Source organism: Macaca nemestrina, chromosome 11, assembly GCF_043159975.1.
Source record: "Macaca nemestrina isolate mMacNem1 chromosome 11, mMacNem.hap1, whole genome shotgun sequence".
In the NCBI taxonomy this organism is placed as follows: domain Eukaryota; kingdom Metazoa; phylum Chordata; class Mammalia; order Primates; family Cercopithecidae; genus Macaca; species Macaca nemestrina.
Window position 1 is genome coordinate 11,473,196 of NC_092135.1, and position 22,129 is coordinate 11,495,324.

Sequence of the window (22,129 nt, forward strand, 5' to 3'; positions counted from 1 at the left end):
GTTTGGCAAATGGCTGACAGTTCTGGAAAACCAGAAATACCTGAAAAATGGAGAATTAAGATATTCCCTAATGCACATAATTAAAGAAATTCATTGGTATCATTTTATGGAATCATGTCTAAAAATATAAAGATCCTGTCTCCCCTGAGAGATAATAACGATTGAGTAATACTGTGTTGATCTAAGGAGTGCTGAAAGATGTGTCAGCAACTAAAGTCACAGTCTCCCAGTTCTTTGAACATTTTATGCGGAATATGATGCTCCCGTGGGTCTTGAAAGGGCCAAGACCGCTGTCCAGGCAGCAAAGCATCTTTCTGGTTAATTTCAGCCATTGAGGGAGAGCAGATGATTCGTTGCATCCATGAAAAGAAATGTTTGCCAGAAACCAAATAAAGAACAGTCCTCAGGGGGAAATGGGACGCTGCTGATGTGTTTTTTTTGTTCCATCCCTGTCTGTCCAGGCCCTGGGTATCTGGCAGGGAGGACTCTGTTGACTTCTGGCTGAGAGAAGGAGGTGAGGAGGAGGAAAAAGTAAGAACAGAGAGGAAAAAACAGAGCACAGGATTAGGCTTGATGTGAGCTGAGGAGAGTTTCTGAACCAAATCACTTTTGAAAATGGTCCGCGGGATAGCAACTTGCTGAAATACTATGCAGCCAATAAAATGATAATTATGTTGACAATTTTGATGCACAAAAAATGTACATAAAATAATTTTACCTACCAAAGAGGTAAATTAAAAATGTCATGGAAATGTTTATTGCAAATGTGTCAATTGTATATATATATTTTGAAAAAATTAGAAGTTGACTTGGTGTGCAGAAAATGTTTACAGATCATTGTTAGTTTTTTTTTTTTTTGTAAAGTACTAAAAGTATGTAAAAAATGATAAACCACTTTGGGTGAATATGTAAAGTAATAAATTCTATTTCGTTTAATAATCTGATAACCAATAACCAAATGCCATTCAACGTTAGCTCCATGGTATAAAGAGTGAAGACTCATGCAAAAGAGCAAGTGAGGCCGGGCGCAGTGGCTCACGCCTGTAATCCCAGCACTTTGGGAGGCCGAGACGGGCAGATCACGAGGTCAGCAGATCGAGACCACCCTGGCTAACACGGTGAAACCCCGTCTCTACTAAAAAATACAAAAAACTAGCCGGGCGAGGTGGCGGCACCTGTAATCCCAGCTACTCGGGAGGCTGAGGCAGGAGAATGGCGTGAACCCGGGAGGCGGAGCTTGCAGTGAGCTGAGATCCGGCCACTGCACTCCAGCCTGGGTGACAGAGCGAGACTCCGTCTCCAAAACAAAAAAACAAAAAAACAAAAAAAAAAAAACCCCAAAAAACTAGCCGGGCGAGGTGGCGAGCGCCTGTAGTCCCAGCTACTCGGGAGACGGAGGCAGGAGAATGGCGTGAACCTGGGAGGCGGAGCTTGCAGTGAGCGGAGATCCGGCCACTGCACTCCAGCCTGGGCGACACAGCGAGACTCCGCCTCAAAAAAAAAAAAAAAAAAAAAAGAGCAAGTGAATAGATAGGTATTGAATATTACCCTGCTCCTGGGGCAAGTCATTCTATGTCCAGAGGTAATATTTGAAATAGAAAAAAAAAAGTTTTCATTTAAAACCCTTTGTCAGTTTTTTGAAACTTGAAGCAAAACACAAAGTGCATCTGTGTGTTGAGGTGCAAGAGGTTTTATGTGCTGGGTGGGAGAACACAATAGTCTATTAATTAACTAATTAATTAACTGATCAAAACAGATGCTGACTGAAATTCTATTTAAAATGTTGTTTCCTACATTTTCTTTTACCAGAAACTGCCAATCTATTTTCTGAGCAGTGTTGGCTGCCGCAGGTCTCTGAAACTATCACAAAAAAAAGAGAGACCTCATACTGCTCTAAGAAATGTAAGCATTCCTTTCAGAAAAGGCAGGCCCCGCACAACAAAGTAGAAGACAAACTGAGAAAACAAATTTGCAGCATATATAAGAAAGGGTAATAATCCTTAATAAATGACGGACTCTTGCAAATAAGGCAGAAATATAGGCAAAATAGGCGAAACAAGTCTCTCACAAAAGAAGAGAAATGGTTGAAAGGCACAGGCACATTTTTAGTTAACTTGTAAACAAAGAAATTAAAATTAAAATGAGATGGTCTTTAAAAAAGTTCTGTCTCATTGATAAAGATGAAAAAAAAAAAAGATGACACTATTCCTCATCATCCAGGGCATTCGAATGCAGGCAGTTCTAACCTCTACCAGTAGGAGAGATGGTAACACATTGTCTGGATGGTCATTAAGCAATATATATTAAAACCTTAAAATACGCATTGATCTGGAATTTACCCTAAGAAAACAGTCTGATAAGTTTGAAAGGAATTATGGCACAGGATGTTTGTGGCAGCACTACTGATAACAGAAAACACTGCAAAGAGTTTACACATTCATTGGCAGATTGTTGGTTAAATAAATTATGGTACATCTACTTGGAAATATAATAATTCATATGGATATTTATAAATATATGCTTATGTTGTGAAATAAAAGTGCAGAAGATAAAACAATATGTATAATATGACTGAATTTTGTTAAAACCATATGTATTTATATTTTATTTATTTATTTTTTTGAGATGGAGTTTTGCTCGTCTCCCAGCCAGAGTGCAATGACGTGATCTCAGCTCACCGCAACCTCTGCCTCCCAGGTTCAAGCGATTCTCCTGCCTCAGCCTCCCGAATACCTGGGATTATAGGCACCTGCCATCACACCCAGCTAATTTTTGTATTTTCAGTAGAGACAGGGTTTCACCATTTTGGCCAGGCTGTTCTCTAACTGCTGACCTCAGGTGATCCACCTGCCTCAGCCTCCTAAAGTGCTGAGATTACAAGCATGAGCCACCGCGCCCTGTATTTATATTTTAAACCATGTATGATGATTTCCATATATACGGAAAAAATATTATTAACTATATATATTTATATATATTTCACCATATATTTAAACCATATACATGGTTCAAAATATAAATACATATATAACTCTATAATACAAATATATAAATATAAATATCTATATTTTTGGAAGACCATACATCAAAATGTATGTTACTACCTTTGGGTGGTAGAATTATTGTTTCTATCATATTTACAATTTTTTATATTTTCTAATTTAAAAAATAATATAAAGGCATTTTTCAAAGAAAAAGAATAAAAATAAAGTGTACACATGGAATTTCAAACTTAAAAAGCGTATGAACTATAGGCGGTTTACATTAAAAAGTATTCTTCAAAATTTTTGTTTTAATTTGTATTTCTTTCATTACAATGAGGAGGAACACGTTTGATATGTTTATTACTGTGTTTTTGAAACCAGTTTTTCAAAGGATGATGCTTGCTTGGCTAGTTAGCTCCTGAAGGAGAGGAGGAGAGAACATTTACTGAGCTCTGGTTCACATCAGGCAACTGGCCAGGTGCTCCCATCGCTGGCATCTCATTTAATCCCTATATTTGCCCTGTGACAGGGAGATTTTATTTTCTGCACGCTACAGATGAGGAAACTGAGGCCCAGAGTTGATAAGGACAATAACTTGGTTTGAGATTTTCTATGTATAAATGGTGCAGCTCCAGATGGTCTGGCTCCAGAGCCAGTTCCTTATACAGAATGAAACTCAATCAGCTATTAATAAGAAACAAATACATCCTGAAATTGATTGATAAGCACATGGAAAATTGATTTCAGTTTTAAAAGGCTTACTTGATAACAAGATTTCAGGGAGTATAATTGTGCCTAAAATAAAGTACCCATCTAAATTCTTGAAGCACCAGAAATGTGTCTTTTTCAAAGACTGAGCTATTTAGACTCAGACAACAGGACAATATTGTACTTTATGCAGAACAAATTTCACCCAAGATTACCTTTTAATAAGGCATAAAAGCATCCACTTACTTCTCCTTCTTGATGTCCTTGTAGTTCAACATAGGGAATTCCACCTTGATCATTTCTGGAGTCAATATAACTTCTACATTCTGCTCACAGAGCTCACTGCAAAGTGATAAGATGTTTAGTGGGAACTGCTTTTCCTTCCCAATGTAAAAATAGAATGAAATATTGTGATCATTTAGGAGTTATGCAATTCTTGTGGTATTCAACTTTAGTTCCATCTACTTTTGTTGTTTACATTAAAAGAAGCATAAGGCTGATAAATTGCTTTCCACCAACAAACAATGGTAGGCATAATGGTAGTTATTTATAACCGGAGAAGAAAAAGCAATTTTAAAAAATGGGGGTTACAGAATTCATATTCTTTTCCAGTGTACATGGAGCATTTACCAAACTGACCGTATATTGGGCTATAAAGAAAGCCTGAAAGATTTCAAAAGACTAAAATTGGTCAGAATATGTTCTCTGACTACAATGGAATTAGAATAGAAATCAATAGCAAAGAAGATAACTAGAAAGTCCACAATGGCTTTAAAATTCAACAATATATTTCTAAATAGTTCTTTTTTTTTTCAATCTTTTTGTGGTCTGCTATCCCTTACAGCAGGGGTCAGTAAACTTTTCCTCTAGAGCCTTAATGGGTCATATGGTCTTTGTTACAACTACACAACTTTTTGTTTCTTGCTGTTGTAGCAAGAGAGAAATCATAGAAAAATACATAACTGAATGGCTGTGGTTGTGTTGCAATAATACTTTATTTACAAACATAGGTGGTGGGCCACATCTGGTTCAGAGCTACAGTTTGCTGACCTCTGGCCTAGAGCTTTGTTGTTTGATGGTTCAAGCTGGGCCACTGCATGTTTGGGTTTCGGCTGAAGCAAAGCAGGGAGGGAGGGTGTGCAGGAGACACACTCACTCTGTTAAGAGTTGACCTCGGCCGGGCGCGGTGGCTCAAGCCTGTAATCCCAGCACTTTGGGAGGCCGAGACGGGCGGATCACTAGGTCAGGAGATCGAGACCATCCTGGTTAACACGGTGAAACCCCGTCTCTACTAAAAAAAAAAAATACAAAACACTAGCCGGGCGAGGTGGCGGGCGCCTGTAGTCCCAGCTACTCAGGAGGCTGAGACAGGAGAATGGCCCGAACCCGGGAGGCAGAGCTTGCAGTGAGCTGAGATCCGGCCACTGCACTCCAGCCTGGGCGACAGAGCGAGACTCCGTCTCAAAAAAAAAAAAAAAAAAAAGAGTTGACCTCAGGAGTGGACTGTATCTTGTCTGCTAACATTCCATCAGCAAACACTTAGTAAAATGGACAACTTAACTGCAAGGCAGGCTGGGAAACTTAGCCTCTAGTTTCAGTGATTCCAGGACTTTAGAAGAACAGGACAACTAATTTTTTGACAGCACCCATCTCCACCACACTCAATTAGAGAAATGCTTCCAAGATCAACAAAGGGCAACAAAGGCTTCAAAAGTCTGGAATTACAAACAGGGACACTTTACATCAGCAGTGATATATGTAAAAAGAGGCGGGCATGGCAATTTTCTATTAAGAAAAATACCCTTGAAATCTGCAAAAGTTGTTCTAGCCTCATTAGATTGAAAGTTAATATTTACTGAGTAGCTGCTATATGCAAATCATTATGCTGGTGCTTTGCAAACATTATCTTCCCTTTAGCAGTTTCTTTGTCTCAAAGGTGGGCATAATAATAAGAGCTCATCATACGGATTAAATGAGACTGTTTACAAAGCACTCCCTGTCTCACATTTAATGCTCAGTAAGTGTCAGTTATTACAATTACTATTCTCATCAGCATCAGCATCTCCTTTAATTCTGACAGCCCTCTATGAAGTAGGTACAACTATTCCCATTTCAAAGATGAGGAAACTGAGTCAAAATAGTGTGCACATCAGTGCTGAATGGAGGAGGAGCTGGGTATGTTTGGATCTACTGAATATCTCCCCAGTGGGCCTGGCAGAAAGAAGCTGAAGCAAATGTGAATCACCCCACCATGGCCGCAGCCCTCTCAAGAAATGCCATCATGCAGTGATTTGAGTAGATGGCACTTCAACATTCCTTTTCAGAGCTGGAGTCCAAGCTCTAGAAGCTCAGGTATTGTCAAGTATCATTGCATGTGGGCAGGTCTTATTCGCCTCACATATTTAGGATTCCACTAATTGATTACTTACTTGTAAAAATGTACTTAAACTATCACTATAGTATGTATTTATAAAAGAAAAAACAGAAATCATAATCAACAAATACTTATTTTTTAGTATATATGGTGTGAAAGACGCTGTAGTCTGGTGTGTAATAAACCACTTCCTGCAAATCACAAGCAGGCTGGCAGTGATCCTAGTCCGACCATGACAGTGATAATTTGCTATCAGTGCTTGAGTTATCAGGATTTCTTTGCTTCATCACAGCTGATGGTGTAATTTAGAATGCAAAAGTTTTTTTGTTTTTTTTGTTTTTTTTTTTTTGAGACAGAGTCTTGCTCTGTCACCCAGGCTGGAGTGCAGTGGCACCATCTTGGCTCACTGCACTCTCCGCCTCCCGGGTTCACACCATTCTCCTGCCTCAGCCTCTTGAGTAGCTGGGACTACAGGCGCCCGCCACCACGCCCGGCTAATTTTTTTTGTATTTTTAGTAGAGACGGGGTTTCACCATGTTAGCCAGGATGGTCTTGATCTCCTGACCTCGTGATCTGCCCGCCTTGGCCTCCCAAAGTGCTGGGATTACAGGCGTGAGCCACTGCGCCCAGCCTAGAATGCAAAAGTGTTTATGTGTTAAGAATGAAAACATTTTTGAACAATGGAGCTAAGGAGTGCAGATCAGTAGGGTTGCTACAGGAGGCCAGGTCCTCAGATGGCCTTGGTCCACCCAGTTCTTCCCCCTCTTGCGTGCAATTCTTGGACAGGATGTACTGAGAATGCAACATCCTAAGATAAACAGCAGGGCTGTGTCCCTGTTCCTCTCAGAACAGAATGTTCTGCAATGCTTAAGCTCAGCGATCCCTGTGACACTCAGGGAATAAAACCCAAAATAAAGTGCTTTTGGGGTCCCTCAGCTGTGATGCAATGTGGGAGACATGCAGACGAGACTGCATCTGCCCTGGGCAGCTTTACTAAGCCTTGGTGAGCTGGCTTACCCTGGATCCTAGGCTTCTGTTTATTCTTGCTGCCTATCTGTGAGTCATACATCTGCTTTGCCTGGCTTACTGTACTTGTGTTCTATCTTACTAAACTAGACCTAAGAACCTTTGCAGATGTCAAAGAAACAGTCAGAAAAATATATTGATAAATATGGATACTCCTTGACTTATAATGAGGTTAGGTCCCATTAGACCCATCATGAGTTGAAAATATCGTGAGTCGAAAGTGCATTTTTGATTCATGATATTTTCAACGCACAATGGGTTTATCTGAACAGAATCCCATCATAAGTTGAGGAGTGTACTGAATGAGTCACTTTCACACCACTGTAAAGTTGAAAAATCATAAGTCAAACCAATGTAAGGCAGGAGCTGTCTGTAGTTTCTATAATGTTTTGGTAAGTGACAGGAGTTAAATACTGATAGCTTCATTTGTGAAGTAAGAAAGCAAAGACTATGTATAAGCACAATTCATTCATGAGCCCCATCTCAAATAAAAATGAAGACATCCATCTCACCACAGAAATATACTTCAGAACACTTCCTTCGCTCGCTTCGAGGCAATGCAATCCCACGTAACTGCTATCGGCGCAGGAGTCAGAGCCAAAAGTGGGATGATCAGGCAGGCACAGGGCTGGGTGCTTGGCCTCAACAGTGATCAGAGCCCAGACGTTTCATGCCAGTACTTACACCCGTCAAACAGAAGCACGTGGGAGCATCTGGCTTTTGGTAAAGAGCCTAAGTTGGCTGTTTGTGTTTCCAGCCTTTCACTTGTCCTCTCCTGGTGTTTTCCAGGACCTCCCCTCTGGACCAGGAGTCTTCTCATTCCCATCACCTCTCCTGCCGCTGACCCTCAAGCCTGAACTCTAAAAAGGCTCTGGGGATTTTACACTGAGTTATAAGTGAGACTCAAAATATTCCCTCCCCAGAGGTAGTTTAATAGAAACGAAGCACAAAGCTAAAGGAATGGGTCTTCAGTAATAGGAGTTCAGGAAATAGTGGGTAGGGAGGAACTCTGGGACCAAGAGTCTTCCCAATGTGCCAGAGCTCTCGTCATGCAGGGCTGGTGGCCCTCTCTGTGCTGTACCCCGACTCTGCTGTCACAGATACAGCAGCAGATCCAAATGCTCCTTCATACCCCCAAAGACATGAAAAATCAAAATTTAAAAATATCAGAAACATTTATTCATCTTCCACACTTGAGATATAACACTGGAAGGAGGAAAACCTCTTGGGACATAAATACGTCTTCATCTGATGTTTTGGAAATCTAACCATGTATCTTCTCTTATTTTTATTTTCTCATAATGTTACTATTGGGTGATACAACTTCATTCTAAAGTGAGCTGTTGCTTGCCTACCAAGTGTCAGATGCTGGGCTAGGGGTTTGGAATACCAGGGTCATTAATGGTAGTATAGCTAATTATCAAAACCTTACTATGTGTGAGGCACTGAACTAAACATTGGACGTGTATTAATTCATCTGCTTTTCATAGCAACCCATGAGATGGGTCCTGGGATCATTCCATTTGAAGATGAGGACACTGGGGCACTGAGAGGTGAAGTCAGTTGCCCAAGGTGTACTGTGAGTGAGTGGCGGTGGTGAGGGGGGTGGTGTTGAACCCACAGCCTACCCCTTCATCACACTATTCTAGACAACATTTTGGGTGCTCTATAATCTTCTAATGGAATCTAATTTTAATGAGAGATGAGTTTGTATACAAATTTATGCTATGTTGGTTAACTAAACTAGAAATCTTAAATGAATTTTACTTTTGCCTGGTAGAAAGTATCTGCTGTAAAACATATGGAACTTCTAATTTTCTCCCTAAAATTATGTGGTGATATAATAAGTAGCTAAGTATATTTTCAAAAAAGAGGAAGTAATGACTCAGATCTAGAGGCATTTGCAAATGGGGCAATGCCAGGTGAGCCAGCTGGACACACGTGTGAGCTGGACGTGCAAATGTTGCATGCTGTGGCGCTCACGATGGAAAAGCTGCCCTGGGACAAGGGCATGGGCTCTGCTTGGCTCAGGTTTCCCATTCTCAGCTCTGCTGCTGTCTGTAGACATCAGGTGTAAATGAGCATATGGATAGGAGATTCAAGACCATTTCTACTGGCTGTTGGGTGCTGATCAGTAAAATCAAATGTAAGTGCCTTGCTTCTGGACTTGTATTTCTTTATGCCCATCCAAGTCCTACCTATCTTTCACATACTAACCCAAGTCCATGTGACCACTGAAGCCTTCCAAGGCCATTTGGCACCACCTCAGATCTCCTCTCCCTTGAACTCCTGGAACTGCTAAAGATCAGGAAGTTGTAGAGCTTAAAGACTGTCGATTCTCCACCATGAATTTAACATCTTATCTAGGTGGTGGTGTGGATGGGTGTTAGCCTTATCTTCTCATTTGAGTTGCAAGCTCAGGCACTGTGGGGTCTTCTGAAGTTCCTCACAGCACCTCACATATTTTTGGAAAACAGACCACATTAGGGGCTGAAGGTTAAAAAAAAAATACCGTTCAACTGTTTCTAGTCTGTCTTCTTCTGGTAAGGCATCAAGGATGGCAGGGACGTCTATCGGAAGCATAAATGAATTGAAGGAATCGCAGCTGTGGAGAAACCACACAAGCAGTCAAGGATAAAGACTCATACTAGAAGTCTTGGGGTCTTTACATAATTTTCTAAAGCATTTTTATTTTACCACTGGCGAGGCCTCTACTACTCTGTCCTCCCTCACTCTTGAAAAGCCATTTATGGTTCCCAGAGGCAAAGGCAGGGGATGCAGGCCCCAGGCAAACCAGGGAGAATATTGCCAAGTAAGACACTTCCTGGAGTTCAAAAAGAGAATAATATAATTTTTCAGTTTGTAGTGTCTGAAATTGTATTATCTCCTGGGGTGAGTGTAGTTAGATACTGATACGGTTTGGACCTGTGTCCCCACCAAATCTCATGTTGAATAGTAATCCCCAGTGTTGGAGGTGGAGCCTGGTGGGAGGTGATTGGATCATGGGGGTGGAGTTCTCAGGAATGGGTTAGCACCATCCCCTTGGTGCTGTTCTCACGATGGTGAGTGAGTGCGTTACAGTGAGATCTGGTTGTTTAAGAGTGTGTGTCACCTCCCCTCACGCTTCCTCCTGCTCTGGCCACGTGAGGTGCTGGCTTCCCCTTTGCCTTCCGCCATGATTGTAAGTTTCCTGCGGCCTCCCCAGAAGCCGAGCAGAAGCCGTCCTGCTTCCTGTACAGCTTATGGAACCCGGAGCCAATGAAACCTCTTTTCTTTATAAATTACTCAGTTTCAGGTATTTCTTTATAGCAATGAGAAAACAGGCTAATACAGGTAGTTTACTTTTGGTCCTAGTATTTTCCCTCCACCTTTATACTCCTTCTTAGACATTCTATTCCATTTCATATCTTCCTCCCCTCCTCCTTGTGTATTATTTAGTATTATAACTTTAGAGCTTTATATAAAAATTCCTGGGTATTGAGAATGTTAAAGGAATTGAGATAGGGTGGAAAATACATTGTTCTTTTAAACTTGGCAGCAACCCTTTGTTTCAAGTGGATGGAATGAGCACTTTTTGGGGATCTCGACTCCTTCCATACACACATTTCAGATGATATAGAAGGAATAAAAACCGAACACACAACAGCCAAGAGAACAGGAGAAAAGACATCAATGGATACAAGTTTTCAATCATTTTCTGGAATAAATTTCTAGAAGCCTGGAGAATGCTGTCTCATGAAAAACAGCAAAGAATGACAGAGCCTGGAGCCCGCTCGGAAGGAAACAGACCTCCTCACAGATGCTGGAAAGGCTGAAGCTGAAGGTAGGGCAGGAGGCAGGAATGGAAAGCAGGGATTCACCGACGGCTCCTTTGTGTGAGCACATATGTCTTTGAAATAATATTCTTATCTTTGTTTTGTTACTGTGCAAAAATGCACCCTCTTGCCAAGTATGAAGATGGACTGAAAAAAAAATTATAGCACCATGGTTTTGACTAATGGGAAAAGAATGAAGAAAGCATCTGTGAGCTGATATAGAGTGACTTTCTGGAGATATTAAGTGAAAAAAAAACAAATGCAGAAAAGCATATCTAGAATGCCACTTTTTGTGTAAGACAGAAGGGAAAATAAGAAAAATATATATATTCTGCTTACCAGTATAAAGAGAAACACAGGAAGGATACGTTAGAAGAACACGCTGCCTACCTGCCAGGGGCTGGAGGGAGATTCGAGGGAGTGACACTTCCCTGAATATGCCTTTAGTGTAGTTTTGAGTTTGGAAAACATGTTAATGTTCAACATATTGAAAAAACAAAATTAAATCAGTAAGAAAGTGAAATAAAAGACAAAGACTGAAAGCAAACTGAAACAAATCACAGTATTTCACAGAAATTCCATAACCACATTGGAAGGAAAGAAAGACAGACAGAGAGACAGAGACAGAGACAGAGAGAGAGAGAGACAGAGAGAGAGAGAGACAGAGAGAGAGAGACAGAGAGAGAGAGAGACAGAGAGAGAGAGAGAGAGAGAGAGAGAGCTAAAGGAATGAGAAAAGAAACAGAAAAGAAAAAGAAATCACCCAAGTAACCTACTACAAGTGATTTGATTACATACCCATAGACTTGGGTGGGAGGGGGCCGGGGGGATCTGGAAACAAATCTGAACTTATTTTGCGTGTTTATTAAGGTGGTTATGGATCAAGCAATTCTGAAATGATTTTTGATGTATTATAAAATTAGTCAATGTATTAGAAGCCAGGGTTCTCACAGCGGAAGAAGGGAGATACAAATATGGAATGGTGGAAAGCAAGCAATAACTCTATGGATACAGACTGGAACTGTAGGCATTGGTGTGAATTCATGATTTCTAGAATATGGATATGTATGAATATATGTGTGTTTATATGCACACACATTACATATATATGTATGCTGCATGTATCTTTGTGTGTACATTGTGTGTGTGTGTTTGTGTGTATCTCTGACTTTGTCTGCTGAACAGGCCAAGAAGCAAACCCCACCCCACCCCAGAAGCGATGTGTATACATAGCACCCAGATTTTGGTCTTTAATTCCATTTCCCACCAAAAGGAATCTGGGCCCGGAGACACAGAGGTTAGCCCTGTTAGTAACTGACTTCATGATAAAGAATCCAGGTTCTATTAGAAAATTCTACCAAAACTTTACTTTAGAACACGTATAGTCAGAGAGAATTCCCACTAAGAAGAGGGACTGAGAAGTTCAGGGTCTGGGCCACTCGCCAGGGACCAGGTTGGTCTAGGACAATGGAATGGCAACAACCAACGGCTTTTCATGAAGCAAAACTTACCCAATTTGTAAATTCTGAGACCATGTTCCTCTCACTTTTTTGTGTGTGTGAAATATATTCATTTAAAATTGAAATGGTGATGACAGTAGATGGTGGTTGGGCCTTTTAAAAATTTGTTTTGCTTTATTTATTTTTTTAATTTTTGTTTATTTTCTTTCAAGATAAGAGTCTCGCTCTGTTGCCTAGGCTGGAGTGCAGTGGCATAATATTGGTTAACTGCAACCTCTGCCTCCTGGGTTGAAGCGATTCTCCTGCCTTAGCCTCCTGAGTAGCTGGGATTACAGGTGCCCACCACCACACCTAGCTCATTTTTGTATTTTTAGTAGAGACGAGGTTTCACCATGTTGCCCAGGCTGGTCTTGAACTCCTGACCTCAAGTGATCCTCCTGCCTTGGCCTCCCAAAGTGCCGGGATTATAGGCATAAGCCAATGTGTCTGGCTGTTGCTTTGTTTAATTTTAATGTCCTGGCCGGGCACGGTGGCTCATGCCTGTAACCCCAGCACTTTGGGAGGCCGAGGTGGGTGGATTGCTTGAGGTCAGGAGTTCGAGACAAACCTGGCCAACATGGTGAAACCCTGTCTCTACTAAAAACACAAAAACTTAGCTGGGTGTGGTGGCCCACGCCTGTAGTCCTAGCTACTCAGGAGGCTGAAGCAGAGAATCACTTGAACCCAGGAGGCAAAGGTTGCAGTGAGCTGAGATCATGCCACTGCACTCCAGGCTGGGTGACAGAGTGAGACTCTATTAAAAAAAAAAAAATTAATGTCCTTACTTGACAAAATAAAACCCTGACAATGCCAAGACAGTTCCCAAAGTTCTTCTGGACATTTCGCTCATCTATGAAATCAGAAAGTCTGGGAACTATTGGATTAGATAATTTCTTCAGTTGTCACTGACTCTCAGATTTTATGGAAGTCCAAAGAGACTTAACAAGTTATCTCTGAATTTACTGAAGAGTAAAGAAATAAATGAGCTGCTTCAATTATTACAAATACAACAATAACTTGGAATAAATAAACACTAAATAACTATATTGCATGGTTTAACAACAAACAGTTGTCAGGGGCAAAAGATACAAGGCAAACCTCATAAGTAATAGGAGTTAATTTATTCAAGTAAAATGGTTGCAAAGTTGGAATATCATTAATGGATTAGTAGGAAGTTGCAATGGACTGAATTTTGTGTTGTCCCCAAATTCATGTTGAAGGTAACTCCCAGACCAGGTGCAGTGGCTCACACCTGTAATCCCAACACTTTGGGAGGCCGGGGTGGGAGGATCACTTGAGGCCAGGAGTAACAGCCCGGGCAACATAGCAAGACCCTATCCCTATTTACCTTAAAAATAATAAGAACTTAACCCCCAGTGTGATGGTATTTGGAGATGGAGCCTTTGGGAGGTGGGTTAGGTCATAAGAATGGAGCCCTCATGAATAGGATTAGTGCCTATAAAAGAGGCCTGAGACGCTGGGTGTAGTGGCTCCACTTCTGTAATCCCAGAACTTTGGGAGGCTGAGGTGGGAGGATTGCTTGAGGCCAGGAGTTCAACACCAGCCTGGGCAATGTAGCAAAACTCTGTCTCTACAATAAATAAATAAAATTGACTGAGCATGGTGATGCACACCTATAATCCCAGCTACTTGGGAGGATGAGGGAGGAGAATCACTTGAGCCCAGGAGTTTGAAGCTGCAGTGAGCTATGATCATGCCACTGCGCTCCAGCGTGGAAGAGAGTGATATCTCATCTTTAAAAAAAAAAAAAAAGGCACTGAGAGCTCCCTTCCCCTTTCTGCCATGTTTGGACACAGTGAGAAGACAACCATGTCTGAACCAGGAAGCTGGCCCTCACCAGACACCAAGTCTACCGGTGCCTTGATCTTGGACTTCCCAGTCTCCAGAAATAAATTTCAGTTGTTCATAAATTACATCTATGGTATTTTATTGTAGCTGCCCAAACAAACTAAGACAGAACTTAAAAAAGGAATTACACTTCTTATTTTGTATCTGTTTTCAGAAATAAAACATGACCTAGAGTCTTACATCCTGTGGAAATCCACGCTAAGGAGATACAGAATCCTCTCTTGATTTTATGAGCTGTTATGCAACTGCAGTTTATTTTGAAACAAACTGGCCCAACAGAGCACTCAGGCACATAAGCTGAAAGTAACAACTCATGGTTCGAGAGTTTTCTTTAATTCATGGAGAGTTCATGTTTAATTCATGGTTATTCAAGCCCAAGGTAACTGCATTCTCACTGCTTGTTGAAAGAACGGCCTTGGGAGATTTTTTTTCCAAAGACACTGCTTTGGAAAGAAAATAGGATGCTTTTTCTTGATTCTTAAGAACCGCACATGCTGACAACGGGTGGACACGGTCAGCGGGTCGCTACTTCTCACCATTCTTCATTTTTGTTATTCAGTCTCCTCACAGCACCCCAAACCCTGTTTACTGACTGCAGCGGTCAGATCTGAAGCATCCTCACCCGCAGCAGAATGAGGCAGTCTGTCAATGTGGTGACGGACCATCGCCATCTGGTGGCGATGGAGTGACTGCGACACTTAGTGGGCGGGGAAGGAGGGTAGAAGCGAGAGAAGAGTTACTAAGAATGTACCAGGCATGATGCTAGATGCTTCACAAGATCATTGCACTTTTATCCTCACACACACAAATGTGAGGATGCCGTCACTGCCTCTGTCTCAGAGAGGAGGAGATTATTGCTCCAAGGGCTTCATTAATACGTAGCTCGCCCAAGGACAGAGCTGGTGATACATCCAGCGTACAATGGAGGCAGGTCTCTCCCATGCCAAAGCTTTCCTTCTCTCTTCGATGCCATTGTTCCCACCAGCTCTGGAGATTTGACATTCTAGAAATATGCTAAAAACATAGAACAAGGATGCTGATTTTGAGATGGCAATAGGGTGGATGAGGAATGGATGAAGTATAATAATTGGAAAGAAACATAGTTTTTAGTTCCTGCCATGTCCCAAATCCTATGCTGGGTGCTTTTTGTTTACCGCCTGCTAATCTTCAGGCAAAGGAGAGGAGTAGAGAAGCCCTAAGGAAGTAACCCTTAGGGGACAGCACATGGGAAAGCCCTGACATACATGACCTATGGCTGCATTTGGCTTAGTTCAGGAAGAGCTTACCAATGAAGCCCTTCAATGAAGACGATGAAGAAGGAAGTCAAATTCAGTGTTCTGGGGTCACAACCCAGATTCCGACTATCTCCTCAAATACCTGGGGAGGCGTGGGTGGATGTGTAGTGTACATGGACGGCTGCACATTGGGTGAGCTCTGGCACTCTTACTGAAATTAAAATGTCAATGCTGAGAAGGGCCTTTGCAACAAGACCAATCCCCTTGTCTTACTGACAAGAGGACTGGGCCCAGAGAGTTGGCCAAGGGGTGTGGCTGAGGTCACATGGCTCCTGGGGCTCATGTAGCTCCCTGGTGAGCTTCTGAGTCAGAGGATCCAGGTGACCTGAGTGGGAGCTGGGGTGTGTGTAAAGATCACCTACTGATCTTGGCCGGTGGCAGAGCTCAGGTTTCTTGGCCACTCTCGGGGCCATGCCGGGGCTCTGCCACCTTGGGGTGGGCCTCATTCTGGATCAGAAGATTGGGACTTTGACAGCTGATGATAATCATTTTGGGACACTAGTCACGTCTGTTCATCAATTACTCATTTAGCCGTATTTATAAGGACAGTGGACTAAAGAAGCAAATCCAAAGGCTCAGGAGTGAGCGATTGGCCAGGCAGAGAGAGTCTAACGAAAAGGCACGAGGCTACTTGTTTGATATCTTACGGTTTTGAAGAGCTATTAAATAAGCAAATTAGCAAAAATGTAGTCACTCTAAGTTTCTTCTTTCATCATTCAACAGTATTCTGATCTACGCATTGTAGGCTGTTTTCTGTGTGGGGATTGCCATGGTCTCACAGTGAATGCCAGCCTGTGGCACAAGAGGGCTGTGGATTCTTTGAAACTGGATACAGGGAGTGAGGAAGGCTAATCTTGGCAATTTATGATTTTTCCCCCTTTTTTTGTTTTGAGATGGAGTCTCTCTCTGTTGCCCAGGCAGCAATTTATGAATTTTAAAAAGATTGACCATGAATATGTCAGTTAAATTACATGGAATGGTTGTCTACTTGTACTCAAGCATTGCCAATTTGTCACCTAGGGCATTACTTTTCAAAAAAGTGTATCTTGATTAAGATAAATTCAAAATATGAAAATCAATTACACATCATCAAATTTCTCTGACTAGCAAACTTCTCTCATGCTTTAAAAATATGGTTTGGCATATTATTGGCATTTAACTCTTGGGGATCATTGCCTCTGTAATCCGTGGGGCACACATGCTTGTGAACAAACAGATGAGAAGTGCTTACCTCTTTGTGGTCTCCACCTTGGAGGGGTCCGGCAGGCAGGAGAGAACCAGGGACTGGAAGCTTTTCCAGTGCATTATTCCAGGAATAATGTCCTGTAAGGAAAGTCAGCACACGGGTGCTACATGGGAAGCAACTGTTTGGTGAGGTAACGTTTCGGAAGGACTTTTGTTTTATTCAACTCTTTTTTCAGTCTTAAAAGGCTAAGCAGCAAAATCTGTAATTTCATTCAGTTTGGATTTTTCTGAAGCAAAAAGGCAATTGCTTCAGCAAAGCACATGAAACAATGCAACACAGAATTAGAGACAAAGGTGAGGTTTGCTTCCCTTGCTTCATTAGGCACTTGTACAAGCAACATGTCCTCGGGATGGAGGGCAGCTGCGGCCTTAGAATCTGTTTTGTTTGTTGTGAATGTGATGCTAATGCAACACTCGGAGAGGAAGGCAGTTCATCCAGTGGCACTCCAGGCGGGAGAGCTGCACATGCGCACCACGTGGGAGGAGAGCGCTGCAAGGAGACCCCGGCTGGGCTGAGTGCAGGGTGCATGATAGAGACAGAAGGGAATCTGGCTGGAGAGCCAGGCAGGTCACAGGGGCACTGTGGGCCAAGCTAATGAGCTTGGAGCTCCTCCTGCAGGCAGTGGGGCCCACGGAAGGCTTTTGAGCAGGAAATGACAGGATCAACTTGTGCCTAGAAAACTTCCTTGGGAGAAAGAAAGATTTCTGCGAAGGGAAGGCGGACTGCAGCAGCAGTGGGCCACAGGCTAGACTAGAGGGAGGTCTGCAAATCTGTTTGCTGCGTCAGTGGCACACTGGTGGCCCCCCGGGGTGGTGAGATGAGGGGAATGTGGGAGGAGGGAAAGAATCTCATAGGTAACTGCACAAAGCCCATAAAACAGAAAGGCAAGTAGGTGACACAGGAAGAGGAGGCAGTTTAGGGTGTGGCTTGGCTGGTAGAAGTGGGGAGAGAGATCATAATCTGAGTTAAGGGTTGATTGAGTTTGAAGGGCCTGTGGATCACCCTTAAGGGGTGTCGGGGGATATTCAGGTCAGGGTGGTTCCCTGTGGGGGAAGTAATTCCTTGGGGCCACTTCTTTGCATGTGTCACACCACCACCTTGTCCATTCTGGTTTCTATACTTGGGGTCAAAGAGAGAGGAGGTCAGACCAAGGGTTTGCGCATACTATATGGCCGTTTTTACATGATTGAAATACGAACACATGAACGTTAGGTACAGCCTTCCAAAGGAATGTTGACAAAGGGCAGCAGGCAGACCGAGAGGCAGGTGTGGTCAGGACAAGGCGGTGCAGGGTCTCCACCTGTACCCCTTTAGGGTTGGCGGTATGGGGGCGGTGTTACCATTCTTGCTCTGCAGCTGTGGCAGCAAACCTTCTTTGTCTCAATTCCAGCTGTGACCCTGTCCTCGTCCCCTGCCCCTCCCTGCAGCCCAGGGCCACTCTGCCAGTGAGCCCGGTGACGACATTACCGTGTGATGGAGAAACTGCTTTTGGGTGACAGGAATGCTGGACCCGTGGTGGGACTCTTTGGTGATTTTGTACTTCGGGTGAGAGCATAGATGGTAATCTATCGACGTTTCTGCGTAGGTCAGAGGATGCATTACAGCAAATAATCCTGGGTTGGGATTCTGCCAAAGACAGGGAAAAAATATTCTTTTTTGTTTATCAGTTTCTTTTTTTTTCTTTTTCTTTTCTTTTATTTTTTTATTATCATTATACTTTAAGTTCCAGGATACATGTGCATAACGTGCAGGTTTGTTACATATGTATACTTGTGCCATGTTGGTGTGCTGCACCCATCAACTCGTCCTTTACATCAGGTATAACTCCCAATGCAATCCCTCCCCCTGCCCCCTCCCCACAATAGGCCCCGGTGTGTGATGTTCCCCTTCCCGAGTCCAGGTGATCTCATTGTTCAGTTCCCACCTATGAGTGAGAACATGCGGTGTTTGGTTTTCTGTTCTTGCGATAGTTTGCTGAGAATGATGGTTTCCAGCTGCATCCATGTCCCTACAAAGGACACAAACTCATCCTTTTTTATGGCTGCATAGTATTCCATGGTGTATATGTGCCACATTGTCTTAATCCAGTCTGTCACTGATGGACATTTGGGTTGATTCCAAGTTTTTGCTATTGTGAATAGTGCCACAATGAACATACGTGTGCATGTGTCTTTATAGCAGCATGATTTATAATCCTTTGGGTATATACCCAGTAATGGGATGGCTGGGTCATATGGTACTTCTAGTTCTAGATCCTTGAGGAATCGCCATACTGTTTTCCATAATGGTTGAACTAGTTTACAGTCCCACCAACAGTGTAGAAGTGTTCCTATTTCTCCACATCCTCTCCAGCACCTGTTGTTTCCTGACTTTTGAATGATCGCCATTCTAACTGGTGTGAGATGGTATCTCATTGTGGTTTTGATTTGCATTTCTCTGATGGCCAGTGATGATGAGCATTAAGCCAGGGATAGGACAGGCATCAGCTAATGCTGTCTGTGGCTCCCACTAGCACTAGCACTCTGTGACTCCACATCAGCTTCTCTGGAAAAGAAGCAGGAGAGCAGAGGTGTCTTCAAGCCAGCAGCGTTTAAAAAATCATAGTCATTCATAAACGTCACTTTTAAGGCTTAAGAGCTTCATTACATACCATATGGGTTTACTAAACTCACATGAAATCACAGCTTAAAACAGCTTTGAATATTTGTTTCTAATGCTGATGAATTAGGGAGTTATTAAATGAGCAAACTGGTTTAAAAAAGCAAATAATCTCTGGTTTTGAAAACAAAAATAGGCTTTTAAAAGCTACTTTAAAGAGATGACAAAAAAGAGGATGACATTTGATGTATCAGGAAATGTCAACATTTAACATTGTTTTGGTAATGTGTTTAATTCAGGAAGGCTCCATTTGGAAGTAGTATCTGGTTTTAAGGGAGATCCTGTTTTTTATTAATTTTCCAGCAGAACTAATGGAGGCACAGAGCAATTATATCAAAATACTAAAATACAGAGCCTTTTACTGTTCTCTCAGAGGCTCGTGCAACAAGAACCCTATTCTTGTTCCAAACAGCAACATAGCACCCCCGCCAGCTGTTTAATTTCAGATGTTTGATGTTTAAGAACCACTACACTGAGATTCTGTTGTTTGTCTGACTTTTTTAAACAAGTTAAAAAACCCCACAAAACCACTTAGCCTATGGAAATTCAATCTCACTGCCAAGAAACAAATGTCCCCCCAAACTTAAATGACATGCAGCTAGACCTGAACGCATTCCAGCATCCAGAGGCAAGGTGGGGGAGGGCCCAGCGGTGGTGAGTCAAGAAGGCTGGAAAGGCGGTAAGCGTTAGTGCAGAGGCTGCCGAGCCACTTGAGGGCCAGGATGAGGGCCTGGGGCAAAGGTAGGGAGAGGGCTCTGGACTGAACTCCTGCATATAAAGGAGTGGGGAGGGCAGGGAGGCAACGATGGCCACTGAGGGGGTCTGAGATGCCCACAGTAATGTGGAAAAAAGCATACACCTTGGTAAGCACTTGTGGTTGAGGTGGGATTTAGGGAGGCAGTGTGATGGGGAGTGGGGCTGGGCCCACCCTATGGGGATAGTGTGAGGGTAAAGGTTTACAACACCAGGGGAGGGGAAATGCCCTGTGTGGCCTTCAGGAGTGTCTTCTACCCTGGTTGACTGAGGACATGTGAAGCTGCCATGTGGCTGGCTCTCTCTGCCTTGGGCCAAGCGTCATGAACGCAGTCTTTTTGGAAATGGCAATGGCACTGTCTCCCGTAGTTGTCATCCTTCAGATCCCCACTGCTACCAGCGTAACTGGTCTGAGTGGTCACCCCATGATGCTTTTAATTTTAATTTTCCTAAACTAACGCATGCATATGGTAGCAACTCACCTCGGCTGCAAGGATTTGTGAGGAAAAGCAGTGGTCTTCCGCTGGCCCTTCTTGTTACCAGGCCCACATCCCAGAGGCTGCTTCTTTCCCGTGTTTCTGGCTTTTGTGACTCTAGTGGTCACCACCCTAACTCTAAACATCATGCTTATTCTTCCATTTCTTGATTGTCAACCTCAGGCAGTATCTACTGACTCATTACTATGCAAGACAAGGACTTTGCTTATGTACACAAATGCCCCTTCCAAACTTCTCGTTTCCTGTTTTGAAGGTTGCCTTATTCTGCCGTTGGTCACCATTGTGACTTGAAATGATACACACATACCCCTATTTCTTGTTCATCATCTTTAGTTGAGTATTTCAACTCCCCTTCAGGTGAAATGAAAACATCATTCTTCTGCTTTCCTGTACCTTATTTTCTTGCTTTCGCAATTTTCCTTTGATATTGTTGAGATCCTTAACATTTGCCTTCCAGAACTACAGCCAGACCCTCATGCTTTGCTCATAGGCTGTCTCTAAAAGTTGAAAACTAATAAGTAGTATTTACTTTCTCTCAACTATGTAAATATGTTTCTCTGCCAGGCCAAGTCGAGGCTTGGATTACGGGTTTGGCTTATTTACTTATTTATATTTTGGCTAAAGGTTCAATATCATGACCTGCGGGCCACCATTAAAGAAGAGTTCTGATATCATGGCCAAATGTATTATATTTTTAGATTTTCCATCAGCTCTTAAAAATCATGTCAAATTTTAGTTTGGTTTCCTATTTTGAGCACATACTGATATTCAGTTGATTTCCCCTCTTGTAGATTATAATTGCTTCTTCTTTTCTTGATGTGCCTTTATACAATCCTTGAGTGTTCCAGACTCTCAATTGCACTGTTAGTGCTTGGAGCCTACCCTTTCCTAGACACCTCTTTCTCAGAGCCCTTTACCCTCCCTCCTCCAGGCTGAATGCCCAGAGATCAGCCCAAGACTTCACTATAATGCTTCACCAGTTGTAACCACTACAGTGTTTCCTTTCTTTCCTTAGGGTCTCCTAATTCTTACTTTTACTGCTGTACTGATATATAGTTGATGTACAATAAATGACACATATTTAAATTACATAGTTTGATATGTTTTAACACTTGTTACACCTGCAAAACCATTGCCGTCATAAACATAATGAACATTTCCATCACCCCCAAGAGTTATTTCATGCCCCTCATCATTCCCCCATCCTCACTTCCTGCCCCTCCACACCTATGCACCCAACCCATCTACAGGCAGCCACCAATCTTTCTGTCTCTGTAGATTACTTTAGATATTCTAGACTTTTATCTAAATTGAACAAAACAGCATGTAATCTTTTTTGTCTGATTTCTTTTACCCAAGAAAATTACTTTGAGAATCATTCACATTTTTATATACATGAAGAGCT

The 22,129-nt window shown here is 42.5% G+C and overlaps 1 protein-coding gene across 8 annotated transcripts in view; it reads right to left on the reverse strand.

The window, feature by feature from the left end:
* LOC105492480 (cilia and flagella associated protein 221) overlaps positions 1-22,129 on the reverse strand; it is a 122,615-nt gene that overhangs the window by 9,759 nt on the left and 90,727 nt on the right. For all 8 annotated transcript variants that reach the window (XM_071072613.1, XM_071072614.1, XM_024796237.2 and 5 more), the window contains 4 exons: positions 18,284-18,442; positions 16,802-16,893; positions 9,605-9,697; positions 3,939-4,034 (listed from right to left, as the gene is read on the reverse strand). In XM_071072613.1, coding sequence (XP_070928714.1) covers positions 3,939-4,034; positions 9,605-9,697; positions 16,802-16,893; positions 18,284-18,442 — 440 coding nt within the window. The remainder of the gene's footprint in view (positions 1-3,938; positions 4,035-9,604; positions 9,698-16,801; positions 16,894-18,283; positions 18,443-22,129) is intronic.